General features: G+C 40.7%; 1 protein-coding gene across 1 annotated transcript in view; it reads left to right on the top strand.

Annotated features, from left to right (window-relative positions):
- Nucleotides 1–16,848, top strand: part of LOC142256667 (uncharacterized) — a 143,859-nt gene extending 127,011 nt beyond the window's left edge. Inside the window, exon 10 of the mRNA XM_075328487.1 lies at nucleotides 5,234–16,848. Within this exon, the coding sequence (XP_075184602.1) occupies nucleotides 5,234–6,012 (779 nt within the window). The 3' untranslated portion in view covers nucleotides 6,013–16,848. The remainder of the gene's footprint in view (nucleotides 1–5,233) is intronic.
- Nucleotides 16,849–21,673: the final 4,825 nt, after the last annotated feature.

Raw genomic sequence — 21,673 nt, 5'->3', positions numbered from 1 at the left:
CTGTTGCCTGTTGGCAGTTTCTTGTTCCGCGTGTTATCACCGGCTGTTGTCTTAGACAGAGGCTCCGGTTGTTCCGGTTCTTGCTCTGTTTTTACTTGTGGGTGGCTATTCTCCTTCAGCTTTTGCACTAAACTGGCTAGATCTGTTTCTCCAGGGGGTGTATAAGCTCAGAGGGAGGAGCTACACTTTTGAGTGTAGTACTTTGTGTGTCCTCCGGAGGCAGAAGCTATACACCCAATGTCTGGGTCTCCCAATACGGAACTATAAGAAAAAGAATTTACGGTAAGTAAACAAAATTCTCTTTTTTATTAGAATTAAAAAAAAAATTCTCCAATAAGGACAATGTCCATAAATATGACACAAATGGGATATAAGGACAGTGAACATGTATAGTTCATAATAACAGCATGACATAGGTAGTATTAGGGGTTAAAAGTGGACAAAAATGCATGACATATAACAAAAATAGCAGCAAAAACATATATCCCCTGAGAAAGCTGTTTATTTCACACGGCAATTCGATAAGAAAGCGAAACGTATGTTGGGGTTTCTTATTGTAGCGGGAGGTGGTTTGTTTACTCATCCACTGTGCAGTCCTGGATTTCTTCATCTCTTGGCATGGAATTGGGCATACGCAGTTGTTGCATTAATACCAATTGAACAATATGGGATTAACATTGCCCTAATTTTGTCCATACTGTTTTTGGTGCTATTTTGGGGAATTATGCACATGCATTTGCACTTTATTTTTGCTATATGTCATGCATTTTTGTCCACCTTTAACTCCTAATACTACCTACTGTATGTCATGCTGTTATTATGAACTATATTTGTTCACTGTCCTTATGTCCAATTTGTGTCATATTTATGGACATTGGCCTTATTACTTGGAGAAAAAAAAAACTTTAATCTAATAAAAATATTTGCATATTATACTCCTTGTCCTCCTGTTTTTGCTGAATAATATGGAGTTTGTGCGTATATCCTTTTGGCTCATGTAAACATGTGCCTTCTTGGATCACATAAAATGGTATTTATGGAATTTTGGTTAATAAACATAGAAATACATGCAGCTGCGAGACTCACGCAAGTCACTCGCAAGTGTGACTCCGGCCTTTTTCTCGCCGTCCGGCGGCTTGATCTTTTTTCGACTCTAATCCGGTACCGCAGCACCATTCTGTGCCTGTGACTTCTGACTGTCCGGAAGTCAGAAGTTACGTCACAAGGGCTCAGTAGAAGTCTATGAGGGCCAGAATGAGGCTCTCATAGACTTGTATTGAATTGTAACCTCCGATGCTCCATGAATCACTGGAGTAGACGGCAGTGACAAATCGCCGCAAACCGAGCGATGCTGGAAAAAGATAAAGATGGCGGCAGGTGACTATAAGACAGGGGGCAGGGAATTTACATTTAAAGCTGTAGTGGTGCTTTAAATGATGTGCTTTGTATTCTACTTTTATTATTGGCTAGCTCTGTTTATTCAGGCCACAAAATGACTACCTGTGTGCAGCAGACAGAAGACCCACAGATGTGTGGCATCTTTTTAAAGTGCACCTGTCATTCGCTGACAAACTACACTGCATGTATCACAATAAGCGGTGACCTCTGTAATTACTTTTTCTGTCCTTTCCCCAAAGCCACAGTACAGGTGACCATTACCCTACTGGATTGTTGCTGAGTCATTTGCAATACTGGGACCACTGGCATTATGCAGGAGTAAAGGGAGGAAAAATATTAAGTAAATGAAAAATAACATTAAAAAAAGTAAGCATTCCTGAAATGTATAGAAAGCGCAGGTGATGTGTACACATGCAGAATGACAAGTGCACTTTAAACCTATCGTTCGCTGGCATCAAAATGATTGTTAGTCTGTAATTTCATATATATAGATAGATAGATATAGATAGATATTTAGATATATATACAGTGTGTCCACCCATATCCTGTCCACCGCCATTAACATGAGAACGGCGGCAGCTATAGGCATAGAAGTGGCAGCTAGGTATAGTAAAGTAGCCATGCGCTACACAATGAAACCACCTATAGCGCCACCTGGTGGAAAACTACGGAGTTAGATTTTTTTTTATCTCGAAAACGGAACGAGATAGAGAAAAAAAAGTGAATTTCAAAGTTGTAGGGCATCATGAATTCAATACGAATCGACATCTTGCATACAGAAATGCTATGATTAGAACGTATAAAACGGGGAATTACCCTATTATGCAAATAAGTGTGCAATCTCATACCTGACGAAATACTATAGACTGCTAATAGTACAATACTGTACAGTAAATGGGATTGTTCAAAGGGTTGCCCAACAGACCTCTGTCACGCTGTTCTCTCCAGCGCGACTCATCTGTGTTTAAACTATAGGTGGCTTCATTGCGTAGTGCATGGCTACTTTACTATACCTGGCCACCACTTCTATGCCTATAGCTGCCGCCGCTCTCAAGTTAATGGCGGCGGACACACTGTGTATATATATGTGTGTGTGTGTGTGTGTGTGTGTGTGTGTGTATATATATATATGAAAAAGTTTGGGCACCCCTATTAATGTTAACCTTTTTTCCTTATAACAATTTGGGTTTTTGCAACAGCTATTTCAGTTTCATATATCTAATAACTGATGGACTGAGTAATATTTCTGGATTGAAATGAGGTTTATTGTACTAACTGAAAATGTGCAATCCGCATTTAAACAAAATTTGACTGGTGCAAAAGTATGGGCACCCTTATCAATTTCTTGATTTGAACACTCCTAACTACTTTTTACTAACTTACTAAAGCCCTAAATTGGTTTTGTAACCTCATTGAGCTTTGAACTTCATAGGCAGGTGTATCCAATCATGAGAAAAGGTATTTAAGGTGGCCACTTGCAAGTTGTTCTCCTATTTGAATCTTCTATGAAGAGTGGCATCATGGACTCCTCAAAACAACCCTCAAATGATCTGAAAACAAAGATTATTCAACATAGTTGTTCAGGGGAAGGATACAAAAAGTTGTCTCAGAGATTTAAACTGTCAGTTTCCACTGTGAGGAACATAGTAAGGAAATGGAAGAACACAGGTACAGTTCTTATTAAGCCCAGAAGTGGCAGGCCAATAAAAATATGAGAAAGGCAGAGAAGAAGAATGGTGAGAACAGTCAAAGACAATTCACAGACTACCTCCAAAGACCTGCATCATCATCTTGCTGCAGATGGTGTCAATGTGCATCGGTCAACAATACAGCGCACGTTGCACAAGGAGAAGCTGTATGGGAGAGTGATGCGCCTGAGGTATGCAAAAGCACATTTGGACAAGCCAGTTACATTTTGGAAGACGGTCCTGTGGACTGATGAAACATAGATTGAGTTGTTTGGTCATACAAAAAGGCGTTATGCATGGAGGCAAAAAACACGGCATTCCACACTGCTACCCACAGTAAAATTTGGTGTAGGTTCCATCATGCTTTGTGGCTGTGTGGCCAATACCAGCACCGGAAATCTTGTTAAAGTTGAGGGTCGCATGGATTCAACTCAGTATCAGCAGATTCTTGACAATAATGTGCAAGAATCAGTGACGAAGTTGAAGTTACGCAGGGGATGGATATTTGAGCAAGACAATGATCCAAAACACCGCTCCAAATCTACTCAGGCATTCATGCAGAGGAACAATTACAATGTTCTGGAATGGCCATCCCGGTCCCCAGACCTGAATATCACTGAAAATCTGTGGGATGATTTGAAGCGTGCTGTCCATGCTCGGCGACCATCAAACTTAACTGAACTGGAATTGTTTTGTAAACCGGAATGGTCAAATATACCTTCATCCAGGATCCAGGAACTCATTAAAAGCTACAGGAAGCGACTAGAGGCTGTTATTTTTGCAATAGGAGGATCTACAAAATATTAATGTTACTTTTATGTTGAGGTGCCCATACTTTTGCACCGGTCAAATTTTGTTTAAATGCGGATTGCACTTTTTCTGTTAGTACAATAAACCTCATTTCAATCCAGAAATATTACTCAGTCCATCAGTTATTAGATATATGAAACTGAAATAGCTGTTGCAAAAACCCAAATTGTTATAAAGAAAAAAGGTTAACATTAATAGGGGTGCCCAAACTTTTTCATATGACTGTGTGTGTATATATATATATATATATATATATATATATATATATCTATATATATATCGATATATAATCAAAATAAATAATTGAACAATAAACACTGTAAGGAAGGAAAATAAATCCCCAGATTTATGCTTTATAGTTGACTATGATACCACAAAAAGATGCAATAGAAAGCAATCAAAACATTGTATGTACACCAAACTGGTATCAAGAAAAAAATTTAAGCTTGCCACACAAAAAATGCCCCTGACTCTGCTCCCTCGACCAAAAAAAAATGAATGAAAATGGTGACACAAGCAATTTTTTTTTTCTTCAAAAAATTTTTTTGAATTTTATTTTTTTAACCACCAAAAAAAAGCTAAATCTATGCAAGTTTGGTATTGCAGCTATAATCAAACTATTCTGGTGAATCATACCGCCAGGTCAATATTACCGCAGATTGAACACCAGCATAATTGTGGGGTTCTGTAATTTTGCTGCACTTTTTTTTTTTACCCCCAATTTTCCACTATTTCAAGTAGTAAAATTAATGATGTCTTTCAAAAGTGCAGCTTGCGTTACAAAAAAAAACATGCCCTGGCACAGCTATGTGGATGGACAAATCTAAAAAGGTAATGCTTATTGAAAGGAGAGGAGAAAACAAAAGTGCTTTGTTATGAATACAAGATCTAAAAAGCATAATCTCACTATAGACTGTTACGGTATATATCACTAGGATATGTTCCTACATTGCTGTCAGAGAAGTTTTGACATGAGGGACCCTTTCCCATTTAGAGGATGAGGGGTCTAAGTTCTCTGGGGACATCACAGCATTTAGGCCTCCTCAATCGGTCAGTAAATTGTCATATCCTAGCATTGTGCTATTATATAATGTAATGGGAAACCGGCTTTGAATGTGATAGTGGTTTTTTTAATTACTTGTTTAAAAGGTTTATTAAAAGAAATACAGTATGTAAAAATACTGTTGGATAGTCTGCATATCAATATATCTAATATTTATTCTTTAACCATTCGTGAAAAACAATCCAAATTCCAAAGAGAAGATGTCTACCTATTGTATCTTTATTGACACAATCTAAAATATTTTTTTATTCTCTCTCTTCCTCCCCCTAAAAAGATGATGAATTGATTATCGAGAGCCAACGCAGCACTGAAAAATTTAACCTAAGAAATATCCCTTCAAAAAACAAAGTGAAAATTCAGTACAACATGAAAACCAGTGGATACTGCCAAAGATTAGTCCGATGGCCAGTGAGTCAAAAAGAAGACCTTTCTCAGAGGCATTACAGGCCAGGTATCTCCAGGGATCTTGAGAGGACCTTCAACTGCACTGAATGTGGAAAGCGATTTTTACGTGTGAGCGATCTTAGGATTCATCAAGGAACCCACAAAATGAAAATGAAACAGTACGACGGCTCAATGGTTCAATTTCGACCCCAGCAGAGGGTTGAGTCCAGTCTAAAACTTCCGGTGGACAACAAGTTTCCTCACTCCATCTCCATCAAAAATGTGTCTGTAGCAAAGTCTTTAACGTGCGTTGTGTATGGGAAGAATGTCATCCCCGGTGGACCAATCATGCAAACACATAAGACGTTTGCGAGGGAGAGGCGATTTGTATGTCGGTTTTGCGGAAAACGGTTTCAGAATAACAGTAATCTTATTGGACATGAGAGGATCCACACGGGGGAGAAGCCTTTTGAGTGCCCGGAATGTGGCAAGAGCTTCAGCCAGAAGGCAAATCTTACTACTCACCAGAGGCTGCACACCGGCGAACGGCCCTTTGTGTGCATCACCTGCGGCAAAGGCTTTGCGCAAAAGATAAACCTTTTAACACATGAGCAAACCCACTCGAAAAAGAAAAAGAAGATCGATGGCAAGCTGGTCCTAATAAACTAATCCAATATTTCACATCAGGTTCTCGTTGACGAAAGATCGGCCGGGATAACCGTAAAGTGCCTGGGAATCACTTTTTCCTATTCACTAAGTCTACTTATTTTTAAATGCACACTACACAGTTTTTGTTGTCGACTCGCAGGCTAATTTTACTGTTTAATCTAGTTTGTTTGGACTAGTAAATTTTTTTTTTTACAGGTGCTATGTTAAGAAGATAAGATACATACGAAATGAAAAAAAACAAAAAAAGTACCTCAAAACATGAGAAGTATTTTAGAGATTTCTTAAATACGAATCATTTGTTCCAATGTTTTTTCTAGCCTTATGTTATAAGAAAATATATATAAATGTTGTAACTAATTTGTATATAACAGTTGAGTTATATAGAGCTCAGTGTCAGGGCTGGAAATCTTGACCATTTCTTCACTAGTAATTTTTCAGGGGTTTAAAAAAAACAAACAGACTTTCTGTATATATACAACAGTATATTCTCCTCCTCCAACCTCACCCTCCAAACTACAAAACCTCAATGATACATTCTTTTTTTTCTTTTTTCTTTTCAATATGGTCACCGTGTTTTTTGATCCTGGGGAAATAGAAGATTGCTTCTTTTCTTAAAAAGAAAAACAAGTGACTGCAACTTCTAGATTTGGTTCTGGGAAATGTTTTTTGTTCTGTTATTTATTACATAGTTTATCTTATGGTGCACAATGCTCCATCAGGTCTGACCTTATACACTAAACATCCTGCTTTACGGTATTCTATAACCTCCAGCCATAAGTTATAGTGCAGTAGTGCTCCTGATCTGTGCTTCTATGTAGGCAATGTTGAAAAATGTTACGTAAACCTCCATGTTTTAATGGTGTGATTATTTTTTATTTTTTTGTGGGGTTATTTTTTTTTATTTAACACTACAATTTCCTGGATTGAAGACCATGAAATGTTTAAATCGGCGTGAATTTCTTTAATTGACGTCATACTACTGGGTCCTTTTAGAATTGGTGAGGACTTTGATTTGCTCTGCATTTTTGGCTCTTTAAATTTATTCATCTATCCTTATAATGTGGGCTATATATTTAACAAGTAACATTCAGTTTTAACTAGTTAAATGTTTTTTGGGGGATAAACATAACTACAGTTGGGGCCAAATGTTTTGAGATTGACACACATTTTGGTTTTCACAGTTTGCAGTTTCTTAGATCTTTTGGTCAAATATTTGTATGGTTACTGAAGTGTAATTCTAAGAATTTCTGTAGTTGTTAAACCTTCATTGAAAAGTATATCCGGTTTTTGTAAAAAATCCAAAATTACAGTGTTCCTTTATTTTTCAAGACTTTTGCCTTTCGCCCTGGCAACTGAATAAGCTTCTGGGCCAAATCCTGACGCATGACAGCACATTCTTGTCTAATGAGTGCTTGTTCATGATTTACGTGTTTTTGTTTGTCCTCTCGTTTTTTTCAAAATTGACCACAGTTTCTCAATGAGATTGAGATCTGGGCAGTTTCCTGGCCATGGACCTAAAATGTCAATCACATTTTGACAGCACCATTTAAGGGATTAACAGGTACGGGCAGATCGTGGCTCTGCTTGTGCCTGCTAGGCACACGTCAGCTGTACAAATCAGCTGACGTGCGCGGATCCCCCTGGTTGCCCGCTCCAGCCAGGTGGGATTAACACTATGACCGCAGGGATGTAATTTTACTGCCCGTGGTTGTTAAGGGGTTAATGTCCCAAACAGTTTGACGGTGGCTTTGTCAGAAAAAAATTACTTTATACCAGTCTTCTGCAGTTCAATTCCTGTTCTTCCTGCAGAATGTTTCTAGGCCCTTGATGTTTGTCTAGGGATAAAGTGACTTTATTGCCGTCCCTTTTGACTCCACAACTGCATTCAAGATCCTTTGCTTCACTGTTCTTGCAGATGCACCGACATCTGCCTGCTGTCATTCTTCAGCAAGCTCTGCACTGGTGTACCAATCTCGTAGCTGAATCCTCCTTCAAAGATGGCCTTAACAATTGTTAAACTTTTTTGGGGGCCCTGAAGCCTTATTCACATCAATTGAACTTTAAAGTTCTTGATGATCAGATATATGGTCGATTTAGGAGTAGTCTCACAAGCAGCAATGTCCTTGCCTATCAAGCCCTTTTGTTGCTTAGCAGTAATGACTGCACGTTTCCTTGCAGGTGGCCATGGTTAACAAAGTAAGATAATGGCACCACTTGCATTTTATAGCAACCGGTCTGCTCTTATCACTCTGTTATGACAATTCAATGATATCAGCTGCCTTTCCCTCGTTAGCACTATCTTGTGAGCTAGTGAAAATATCACTGAAATATTGTAAGCAGGTCAAAGGAAATGAGGATTTTATGAAGTTAATTTTCATAGCATTTTTTGAATTTACAATTTTTTGTAAATTATGTAATCTCTTCCTAAAAGTTTAGTTAATGCAAATGGCCACTATTATACTGATGCGGCAAACTTTGTGAAAACCACAGTTTGTGTCGGCCACAACTGTATCTGTGATACTTCCTTCTGAATCCAACAGATTAGAAGATCAAAGAGGTTGCAGTGCTTTAGAAAGTATTTATTCAGACATTATGGCTTGTACATATGTGTAATCCTTGTACTCCAGGCCAGTACCATTTACTTGAACAGGAATGAGTTGAATTATTAGGCTATGTGCGCACTAGAAAAGTGATTTTTCTCAAGAAAATTTCTTGAGAAACTTCTGGGAGTTGAAGATTACAGCACATGCGGTAAAAAACCGCACCAAATCCGCGGGAAGAACACATGCGTTTTTGCCGCAGTTTTTCAGCAAGTTGCTCCCTGCGGTTTTTTTATGCTGAACAGAAATAAATAACATAGATAATAGATAGATAATGGATAGAGGGAAAGATGGATAGATGAATAGATAGATAGATGGATGAGAAAGACCTATATAATGTCCCACCCCCCTGCATATTCTAAGCTGGCACCCTTTAGTGACTTTCATGTGGCACTAAAGGGTGCCTAGCCTTGTATTTAGCCAAAAAATAAATAAATAAATTTTAAAAAAAAATGACGTGGGGTCCCCCTATTTTTGTAGCCAGCTAGGGTAAAGCAGACGGCTGCAGCCTGCAAACCACAGCTGGCAGCTTCACCTTGGCTGGTAATCCAAAACAGAGGGCACCCCACGCTGTTATTTTACATTAAATAAATAATTTAAAACAAAAAACGTGGGGTCCCCCCCAAATTGGATCACCAGCCAAGGTAAAGCGGACAGCTGGGGTCTGATATTCTCAGACTAGGGAGGTCCACTGTTATTGGACACTCCCCAGCCTAAAAATAGCAGGCTGCAGCCGCCCCAGAAGTGGCGCATCCATTAGACGTGCCAATCCTGGCGCTTCGCCCCAACTCATCCCGTTGCCCTGGTGCGGTGGCAAACGGGGTAATATATGGGGTTGATGCCAGATGTGTAATGTCACCTGGCATCAAGCCCTGGGGTTCGTGATGTTAGGCATCTATCAGATACCCGACATCACCAACCCAGTCAGTAAGAAATATAAAATAGACAACAAAAAAGTTTTATTTGAGAAAAAACACTCCCCACATTCCCTCTTTCACCAATTTATTGACAAGAACAATCAAATCCTGGTCCGGCGTAATCCAATAAGGGGGGGGGGGGGGTCCCACGGCGATCCATACCATAGTCCCTGTCCCAGTCCATGAAGAACAGAATGTTCCCCATTGGCTGGGAGACCAATGCAGTGACCTGAGCTAACATCAATGGGTCAGCCCAGGTCACTGCAGGGCATGACAAGTGCTGCTGTCAGGAGGATAGATGAGATCATTACCTGCTGTGATCATCTCCTGCAGTCCTGCCATCAGCGCTGTCACTGCCTTCTATGCCCGCAGCGTTGTCAGCAGTATCACGAGAGCCCGTGACGTCACCGCTAGTGACAGTCTCTGGCCGCTCGCGAGACGGGCATAGACAGCAGTGACCGCGGTGACGTCAGGAGGCAGGAGATTGTCACAGCAGGTAATGATCTCATCTCACCTCCTGACAGCAGTGCCCGTCATCCCCGCGGCTGCACGCACTGCTGTGTGTCAGTGTCTGCCTGCGCTGCAGCGTGACAAGCAGCTGACACTGCGGGCAGACACTGACACACTGCAGGGCAGGCAGCGGCGGGGCCAGAGCGGGACACAGACTGCACGGGCACGCGCCGGACGTCACACGGAAGCGCTTCTGTGCAGCGTCCAGTGAGTGTGACGTGTGTGTTTACTCTGCTCCGCTTCCTCTTCCTGGCATAATGACATTCCTCCCTGCAAAACCGCAGGCAGCGATGAACATTACCGCAGGTAAATCGCGGCTATACCGGGGGTATACCGCACATCATTTGCTACCTGCGGTATACTCCCGGAATTTCGCGATTACATTACAGTGAATGGAGTGAAATTCCGGGGGTATACCGCAGTTACCTGCGGAAAAGAAGTGACATGCACATTTTGGCTAGGTTCGCACACTGCGTCTTTTTAACGCTGCGTTTTTTGTGCGTTTTTGGCCACTAAAAACGCACAAAAACGCACCTCCGTCGAAAAAACGCATGCGTTTTTGCCGCGATTTGGTGCGTTTTTGATCTCTGCGTTTTGCTGCGTTTTTCCAATGCATTGCATGGGGGGAAAACGCAGGAAAGAACTGACATGTCCTTTTTTTTTTTTTAAACTCAAAAACGCAGGTAAAAAAAACAGATGTGTGCGGACAGCAAAAATGAAAACTCATAGACTTTGCTGGGGAAGCAAAGTCCTGCAGTTTTGAGGCCAAAAACGCAGCGAAAAACGCACTGTGCGCACATAGCCTTACTCAAGAAATTTTCTCTAGAAAATCTTCACAAAGAATTTTCTTGAGAAGAAAACGCAGCGTGCGCGTAGCTATTTTTTTTTCCCATAGGTTTTGCTGGGAAATGTCTGCAGAAAGATTTCAAAGATTTCTCAAGACATTTCCGCAGCAAAACCGCGGGTAAATCCACGGGTAAAACTGCCTAGTGCGCACATAGCCTTAAGCACAGCAGCATGTGTAAACTTGATACTCCTCCTATGTAACACTTATTGGGGCTAAGGAATTGCTGGAGTTCTGGTGACCCATCATTCAACTGATAATGGGCCTCAGAGGGATTGATCATGCACAAATCACATTAGTTTGTATAGATCATTAGTTCATATTACGAGAAAATTCCCTCAGTGCGCAGGACTTGGGTGCCAACTTATTGAAATCCAGGATTATTATAGAAGGTTCCTTTTTAGAGTTTGGATTTTCTCTTTGTGATGCCTCACGTTCTGGATAGTTTTGGAGAAAACTGCTGGTATTTTCTGATTTCTTCTGTCTCCGATGACAATTGCAAGGTTTTGGGGAAAATATCATTTCATCTCTGTGAAAGTCCTGATCAGGGGGATTCTTCTGCACAAGCCATAACAAAGGAAAGTGAGAGTTGCCCATACTTCCCGCTTTCCCCCAAACAGCACATTGTAAGAGCTGGTCCATGCTATATTTTAGGAGGATGATTAAGAAACCTATTTTTGGAGGGTAGCAGAGCTTAGTGTATTGAGTGCTCTTAGTGAGATATCTTTCTGTGGATACACCTAATCCATAGAGAGCAGACTAGCCTTTCGTTGTCACATGTGTTTTCCTCAGATGGCAATGAATTCATGCAATGAATGTAGCATTTTGCTACCAATGGCTACAAAGAATTTTAAAACGGGTTTTAGATTTTGAATGGTCACATCTGATCCATTTAGCACCATGTATATATAGATGGTTTTCAGAAAAGTTGTCCACTGTAGACAGTCTATTTTTGCTAAGCTGATATTACAGCACCCACTGCTCATTTCGCCACAGATCAAGGAACCCAGTTTCAAGTTTTCAGTGTGTTTACAGTGAAAGTAGGCATTACACAGATCCTTTTTCATTCAATAGACTGTGCAATGTACATGTTTCAAGAGCTCGATAGTGACAAGCCTTCTTTGTAGCTGCTTAGGCTAATAGATGAGAGACCTGAACGGGGAGAGTGTCCTTAAGATTCCCCAGTAGGGTGTTTAGAAATGGATTTTTGAAACAAGACAACCCTCTTTATTTACCTCCTCCTCAATAAATGTAGCGCCACAAGATGGGAGCACAACATGGTCTAGATCCTTTCACTTTTCATTTTTGGGAAATTCTGCTTAATGCTCCTTGTGATGACAACTTTAATATAAATGTTATATAAGTTATTTTTCAGATTTTCTTTTGTACTCAAGCGTGTAAAAAGTTACTCATGTTTGCACAAAAGACTCTACGTTTGTATCCGGATCCTAAGGGACACGTGTGTCTAACCATCACACGTGATTGTACTGACGTGGTTTCTGTTGCTCTATGCAGTCTTAAATCCACAATGGTTCGTTCTCTAGAAACCTCTTGATTCAACAGAATAACTGTTCAAAGCTGCTCTACCGCCATAACTGTTTGTTGTTCTAGGTATTTACCAATTTTTCTGAATTGCTCAAGTATGTTAAGGGAGAAACATCTTCGGTCCATTAATCATCAGGCTTTAGAGGGTAGGGATAGAAGTTTTTTTTTTTTTTTTATAGGTAATGTAGGCTGCACGTCTTCTAAAAACAAAACACAAAAAAAGACGGTAAAATAACAAAAAATAAAAAAAAATAAAGCTTTACTTGCAAAAAGTGATTGCAGCGACAATGAGTTGTGTGAGTCATGTAGATAGATCGTGGTGGCTGCACTGTCGTGAAAACTTTACACTGAGTTTTAATTTGACCTTTGTTACTGTTTTTATTACTTTTTTATTGTATCATTTTCTTTTTGTTACAACAATATCCATTTCTTCCTGGTTCTTTCTACTCAATTTAAGTAAGTGAACCTCTATCTTAAGTTAAATTGTATGTCTGTTCAGAAGCCTGGGATGTAATATCAATGTTTTTTCTTATTTCTGTGTGAGTGAAAATGATTGTGTTACACTTGGCATGCCACTTCCCATGCCAGTTGTCTTATATGATTGACTCTTAGATGCTTGGGAAAAACTTTTGGCAAACTGTGTAAACACTGAAGAAACGTGCTGAGCTCTCAGTTCAGTTTTATCCACCTGTTAAAGGTAAGGTATTACTTTCTGTAACATTGCCCTGCCATATTATGGCAATTTATCAGATGTGCCCCAGGATCTCCAAGCCAGTGTTTAGATTGCGAATTCAATTACTTTAACCGTAGATCGTACAAATTCACGGGTCTAAATAAAAGTAGAAACAAATACTTAGGTGTTTGTTAGAGGCTAAAATGTGGTGTTACCTTCATAGCATGAAGACCAATGGGATTAATAAGGACCCCAAACTTTAAAGGGGTTTTCCAAGTTATCTATTCATGAGATAGGTCATAACTTGTTGGTTGAGAGATTTGACCACTTGCATTTGCACCGATTGGCAGAACCATAGCACTTATATCCTTGTTAAAATGGAGCAGCATTGCGCATGCTCGTCATGCGCTCTATTTATTCCCTATTGGACTGCTGAGTGCCACTATCAGCTTTTTCTGGCAAACCCCATTGTGAATGAATGTAGCGGCAGTCAATCGTCCAACCTGCTATGCCATTCGGTAACTGGGATAAAAGATTCTTGTTGGGGAGGAAAGATCCCCAATCTCTAGATTGATGCAAGTCCCAGCAATGAGACCTCTCCAATCAGCAAATTATCACCTATAACCTCTTAAAGCAGATGTGTCCATAAAATTATTTATTCCCTGTTGTCAGCCATTTTTTGGTCCAAACACTACATGATTGAACTCAACTTCAGGAAAGTTGTTTGCCCAGACGCTAACATGGCTTACAGAGTTCCTATGGGTCAGTATTTATGACTCTTAGGCACTCTGTGTGCCTTCATATTGTTCCTCCGTGAGGCACTTTTTTTTACCAATATGTGTGGAAACCTTACTCAATTTATTTGTATAACATCAGAATTATATTGTTTTCTCATAGTAGTGCAAGCGCACCATATTGCCACTTTTGCATCACGGCCATGTGCCTGTGCCCTTAGATCAGTACATCACAGAGAGGTAGCTGGGGAATAGCCCTAGACCATGGTTGCGTAAATCACTGCCCCCTTTATCACTACTAGTGCTCAGACCCTCCAGAGGTATTTACATCCATATACTTGACTGATATCAGCATTTACATAATTCCTGTACTGAAGGTTTCAGGCTTCCCTCATTCTTTAATGAGGCGTGTTATAGTGTTTTATGTACATTTCCTTGCATACGTAGAATAGGGTTGGCTATTTTCATTTAATCTTGTTTGAAGTTGCATCCTTTTTACCACTGTATTGCAGATGTGAAATTGGTTTTCTGTAGTGCTGGTGCCTTCCCGTTAAAGGAAATTTTGACTTCACCTGCCGACTTCAGTTGGGCGTCCCGATTCATGCAGAGTTATATAGAGAATCGGACATGTTGAATTGCAGCTTACTCAATTTTATATTCCCAAAGAGGTATCTGGAAGAGGCATCTTCTCTTGCCTTGTAAACAAATGTACTTGGCCAAACATGCTTCATGTCTGAGAAAGTTGGGAGAAATAGCCGTGTACCTATTAAGATGCACTTTTGCATTTAGGATTACTCGCCAGTGCTGCTGTCAAATGCTGAATTCTATTAATTGTATTCAAACCATTCACTATAGATTTACACCAAGGGTCATTTCTTTTCGAATGTTACATTTACTGTTCAATGTCATAAATGCCAAATTTACCTAAAGGGAATCTGTCAGCAGGATTTGACCCCTATCCCAAACTGTTTGTATGCATGTAGCGCTTAAAAAAACAAGTCCTTATCTTCAACTAGCCAGTCCTTTCCTTTGTTACCAAAATATTACCATTTGAATCAATATGCAAATTAGACTAAAGTTTCTATTGCATGTGAAAGCCCTTCCCAAACCTCTGCTCTTCCCAGCTCTAATCCCCTCACCTAGAGCTTGATTGACAACTTTTTTGCAGTCTGACTTCAAGCAAAAGGAGCTTTCAGTCAAGCAGCAGAAGGCGGCACTGAATGGGAAATATAGCCTGGGAGAACAGAAGGTTGTGAAGTGCTTCCACAAGCTGAAAGCACTTTAGCTTCATTTGCATATTGATTCATCCAGTGATTTCTCGGTAGCAGAGGAATGGAGTGGCTAGTTGAAGATATTTTATTTAGTTGTCTTTGCAAGAGCTACATGCTTACAAATAAAAAATGAAACCAGAAAAGACAGGAGTTTTATAAGGCAAAAATGAGAAATGTATTTATTGATGCAAGAAAATCACACAAGTTTAAAAGCATGTATTAATAGAACATACAGATAAAAGTAGTGCTATAGAGGGGAAACACCCAAAGATAAGTGGGGCAGAGAAGCACGCTCATAAGTTTATCACAGACATGGGTATATACAACAGGCCCTCATAAATAGAGTAAAAAAAAACTGTAAAAGTGAATCAAGCCTTAAGTCAAATGCTCACCCATTCTTAAGAGCGTCGCAACTGCGTCCCACAAATCAAAAAGACCCAACCATGCTTACAAATAGTTGTGCAAGCTGAAATCCTGCTGACAGAATCTGTTTAAGATTAATCGATCTGAAACGGGTGTTAAACACTAAAATGGAGGCCTTTCCCAGTAGAATCGACTGTAGACCTCAGATTTTTAATTTCTGATTCCAAAGGGATATTCTTTATAGCATGATCCACTGGATCGATAGGTAAGATTTTTTTAATTGCCTATTCGTATTGTTTTCCCCAATCTGCATAAGTATATCTGATCTCCAAACAGTAAAAATGTGTTGAACTTAGGAGAGAAAAAAAATATGAGAAAGTATGACAACCAGTTATTCATCCGATGACTCATTTTATCTTAGTAATCTTAAGATGTCGACTGTTACATTGGATATGATATCGGCAGAGTTTTGCATCATTTTACACACAGGCCTCGTTACGGGTGTTGACAACTCCTAATCATATCCTATAAAGGATTTTAGATGTCATAGAATGGTTCCCTGCCGATCGCTAGCCCATGTTGTTAAAAGGGGATGCCTTAAAACCACCCCTTTACGCTACCATAATACATTTAACTATATACTTCTCTTTCAAAATGTCACATTGGGCAGGTAGTGAGACCTTTTCTGTTTTTAACATTTTATCACTACTGCATAAAAGAAATGCCTCATTTATCTTGACGTTTTCATTAAAAATGGATTTTTACAAATGATTTTGTTAATTTTTAAGCAATCCGCAGTATTGTCTATTGCTCATTTGATATCCATACATTTCGTCAGGGTCACTTAATTACTGCTCATTTTACATTTTCGTCTAGCATTTTTCAAGAACGATTTATCATACATTTGAAAGCAAAATTTGAAGTCTAAATTAAAGCAATTTTAAAATATTAAGATCAATGCAAGTTAAGATCTAATTCTTTAAAATTCCCGTTTTCTGATTTTTCTTTTCCTGCTTTTGAAGCAGTCTAATATGTTACTGTACCCAGTTACAATGAAGACATTGAAACCAAATATTATATATGCAAAGTCTTTACTGTTTTTCGCTTATTTTTATTTTTTTTATGTCTTGTGGGAAAAAAAGATCAGTCTTACAACTGTTTTTGTATATGTCTATCAGTGTTGTGTGTAACATGCATCGCTCTTCAACACGTGTTACGCATGTTACTTAGTTTTTTGTGTGTCTGAAATTAATAGAACCTAAGGTACTTCTAGATGACGATTGTTAGCTGTTACTGTAACCTTCCCATTTAGAATGAGTGCTTCTTAGGAGTTGAGTTTGTATATGTGATTCTTTATGGTTGTCATAAATCCTGTAATATCTTCCAATAAACTCCTTTTTTTGTTATCTATTATGTCTTTGTTTACAGTATTTATCATACAATTGAGGACTCATGCGTTGGTTTCTTTTTTTTTTTTATGGCTGATACAATGAGACAAAAACAATGAATAAGCTTGATCAACTGCTAGTAATGGGCGGACCCAGACTGTAAAAGGCTGCATCCATTCAGTTTCAAAAGTATCCAGGTCTGGGCCCAGATTTCTCAGAGAACTCTCCAGCTAATGATCGGGGTCTGACAACTCAGGATATAAAAAAAAAAAAAAAAAAAAAAAATATAAGACAAGCGCGCTATACTTATCTGTCTCTAAAGTTTTAACTTGCTTCCTCTTTTGGCCTGACTCAATGGTCCTCTGTAGCTACTCAGAAAGATGGCCACACACTGAACCTCATCTTCACCCGCCTCTACTTCCTATCTAACCTTTCAAACTCACCACTCCCGCTGTCTGACCACAACCTACTCACATTGTCTTCCCTTCTCCAAGTACACAACCACCCTCCAGATACTTTCACTCCCTCCTTTGACTTGCATTCACTCTCTGAGTCCCATCTCCCTCTCACATACATTGCTTCCTTATAGGATGCAGATGCTGCTGCCTCTTTATATAACACTACAATCTCTGCTGCTCTTGAATCGGCCGCCCCCCTCACAGATACCAAAACTCGCAACATCAACAGCAAATCTTGGCACACAAGCCAGACAAAAGAACTGAGACGAGCTTCTAGAATTGCTGACCGGACATGAAAGACGTCTCATTCCACCGAGCACTAAATTGCATACAAACAGTCCCTCACCAATTTCAAGACCACACTTACTGCTGCAAAACAAACCTCCTTCTTATCCCTCATATCCTCCGTCTCAGAACCCTAAACAGCTATTCAACAATTTCAACTCTCTCCTCCGTCCACCAGCACCACCTCTATCTCATCTGAGCTGAAGACTTTGCCTCTTTCTTCAAGCAGAAGATTGATAACATTAGAGCAAACTTTGGCCCACAATCCCCATAGCCCCTCCTGAGCCCTCTTCCTCCAAATCCAGCTTCTCCACGATGACAGATCATCTCTCCACTCTACTCTCAAGATCACATGTCACCACCTGTGCACTTGACCCACTTCCATCTCACCTCATCCCCAATCTCACCGCAGTCCTCATCCCGACCCTAACCCATCTTTTCACCTATCACTAACAACTGGTATATTCCCCTCATGCTTTAAACATGCCTCCATCACTCCCATCAAAAAGCCATCCCTTGACCCAGCCTCTGTGTCTATCGCCCCATATAACCCCCCCCCCATGCCTCAAAACTACTGGAACAGCATGTTCACCTTGAAGTGTCCTCCCACCTCTCCTCCTGCTCCCCCTGACCGGTTACAATCTGGCTTCTGACCACATCACTCCACTAACACTGCCCTAACTAAAGTCACCAATGGCCCATTAACAACCAAAGCTAAGCGACACTACTCTGTCCTCCTTCTCCTGGACCTGTCCTCTGCCTTTGACACAGTGGACCATTCCCTCCTACTACAGATTCTCTGATCTCTTTGCGTCACAGACTTGGCCCTATGTTGGATCTCTTCATACATAACAGACCGGACATTCACCTTCTCTCACTCTCCACCACTTCCTCATCTTGCCCCCTATCTGTCAGTGTTCCCCAAGGTTCTGTTCTTGGACCCCTCCTTTTTTCCATTTACACCTTTGGCCTGGGACATCTCATAGAGTCCCATGGTTTTTAGTATCGCCTTTACACTAATGATTCGCAGATCTACCTACTGGACCTGACATCTCCCTATTAACCAAAATTCCACAATGTCTGTCTTCTATTTCGTCCTTCTCTGCGCAATTTCTAAAGCTTAACATGGACAAAACTGAATTCATTGTCTTTTCTCCTCCTCATTCAATCCCTCCAAGAAGATTATCCATCAAAGTTGATGGCTGCTCGCTCTCCCCAGTCTCGCAATCTCGTTGCCTTGGAGTAACCCTCGACTGCTCTATCCTTCAAGCCATACATCCAAGCCCTCTTCACTTCCTGCCGACTACAACTCAAAAATATTTCCTGGATTCAAGCATTCCTTAACCAAGAATCAGCAAAACCACTAGTGCATGTCCTCATTATCTCCCGTCTCGACTACTGCAACCTCCTGCTCTCTGGCCTCTCTTCTAACACTCTTGCACTCCTCCAATCTATCCTAAACTCTGTGGCCCGACTAATCCACCACTCCCACACTGCAATTTCCCGGCCTCGCCACTCTGTCAATCTCTTCACTTGCTTCCCATTGCACAAAGACTCCAGTTAAAAACACTAACCATGACATACAAAGCATCCACAACCTGTCTCCTCCATACGTCTGTGACCTAGTCTCTCGGTCCCTACCCATATGCATCCTCAGATCCTCACAAGATCTCCACTTCTCTCCTCTTCCCACAATCGCATACAAGATTTCTCCTGTGCATCCCCCATACTCTGGAACGCTCTACCCCAGCATGTCAGACTCTCAGCTACCATGGAAAGCTTCAAAAGGAACTAGAAGACCCACCTCTTCTGACAAGCCTACAATAATCCTCAGACCAGTACACCACTGCGATACCAGCTCTACCCTCACCTACTGTATCCTCATCCATCCCTTGTAGACTGTGACAGTAGATAAACACAAACACCAAAATCCTTTGTTTGAAATAAAATACAAAAAACACTTATTTTTTTGGTGTTTGTGTTTACTTTCACTTACAGATTGGAAATGGGAGGCATCTAAGACCCCCACCCCTATTACTAATCTAGGGTTTGGTGTGAGCTGAGATTCAGCGCACCAGGGTAATTGGGGCGATCTATGTAAACTTCCATGATTGTTGCATCTACTGGATGCGACAATCCTGGGTGGCTGCAGGCTACTATTTTTAGGTTGAGGGGCCCAAAAAGCATGGGTCTCCCCAGCCTTAGAATACCAGCATCCAGCTGTCCTGCTTTATTATGGCTGGGTATCAAAATTGAGGGGAATGCACGCGTTTTTTTTTAAATTATTTAAATACTATAAAAAGCCTCACACAGTTCCTCTTATTTTGTTACACAGCCAAAATAAGCGCACAGCTGGGGGCTGCAGCCTGTTAGCCGTATGCTTTATCTGTGCTGGATATCATAATACAGGGAGACCCTACGCCATTTTTTTTTTACTTTTACATCATGATAGTGACCCGAGACAAGGTCTGTGAACGCAAGGAGTCAGATGCTGTCGCACAGGCTGGGTGCGCATCTGACAGCAACCAATCACAGATGCCAGGACGTCTGGTGGGCAGGGGAAACTGTGAATATGGATGAGCAATAATGAGCAGCCCCGGAAGAAGAATGAGCGGCTTGGAAGCAGTTACAGTCGCACCGGAGACTCAGTAAGTATAGCGCACCGGCTCTAATCCCCCTATCCCGCCTACCACTATTTATAAATATATGAAAAGGAGAAAGAACGGAAACCAAACAATTATCATGAAATATAATTGAATTTTTAGTAAATATTTTATTAAAAAATGCAAAAAGTGATTTATACAAAAATATTAGAAAACATGAAGATCAGGTACAAAGACAATGATCGCTAAGTTGCATAGTAACCTGCATAATTTAGACCGGAAAAAAGGAGTAGAGCCCCCCCTCCCAAGCAGCATGACCACTGAGAAAAAGTATATAGATAATGAGCTGTATATATTTCAAGTGTTATGGTATTGGATGTCAAAATGTCCTCATATAAACGTATATTTTCCCCATTGTGGGTAAAAGAAGGTAACAAGTTATCCTGCATATAGGATTACAAAAATAACCATCTCAGTCAGCATAAGTTATAACTATAGCCCAACAACTGATTAAATATATAAATTCTGTGTTGGTGTGCAACTGTTTGAAGGGGCTATCAGTATGCCTATTCTATGTCTAAATACCGTATGCACTGTATCATCATAAAGCAGGGGTGGGGAACCTTTTTTCAGCCGGGGGCCATTTGGAAATTCCTACCAACCTTCGGGGGCCGCACAAAAGTATCAATGTGAAAATGACCCTGCTATATTTGGTCAAACAATTAATTAACTTACCTCTACTGTGGTGGCTGGAGCTGCTTCTCTTTGGTGCGGCTGTGATGTTTGATGATACCAATCATGTTTCTTCTCACAACTTCTTTTTCATTTTTGTCTGGGTCTGGAGCGCAGTCAACTCTTTGTGATAAGATTGGTAAATCATATATATCACATAACAAACGCTCTATATACATCACAGGAGACACTGGAGGTACATATATCACATAGGAGACCCTGGGACTGCTGTATATACATCACAAGAGACACTGGGGGCACATACATCACACAAGGGGCTGGGAACATGTATATGCCCCCCAGTCCCTCCTGTGATGTATATGCCCCCCAGTCCCTCCTGTGATGTATATGCCCCCCAGTCCCTCCTGTGATGTATATGCCCCCAGACTCTCCTGTGATGTATATTCCCCCAGTCCCTCCTGTGATGTATGTGCCCCCAGCCTTCCTGTGATGTATGTGCCCCCAGCCTTCCTGTGATGTATATGCCCACAGCACCTCCTGTGATGTATGTGCCCCCAGCCCCTCCTGTGATATATATGCCCCCAGACTCTCCTGTGATGTATGTGCCTCCAGCCTTCCTGTGATGTATATGCCCCCAGTCCCTCCTGTGATGTATATGCCCCCCAGTCCCTCCTGTGATGTATATGCCCCCAGACTCTCCTGTGATGTATATTCCCCCAGTCCCTCCTGTGATGTATATTCCCCCAGTCCCTCCTGTGATGTATGTGCCCCCAGCCT

This window comes from Anomaloglossus baeobatrachus, chromosome 11, assembly GCF_048569485.1.
Source record: "Anomaloglossus baeobatrachus isolate aAnoBae1 chromosome 11, aAnoBae1.hap1, whole genome shotgun sequence".
Lineage (NCBI taxonomy): Eukaryota > Metazoa > Chordata > Amphibia > Anura > Aromobatidae > Anomaloglossus > Anomaloglossus baeobatrachus.
The sequence above is the reverse complement of the archived record's forward strand: the minus strand, read 5'-3'. Positions and strand labels throughout refer to the sequence as shown.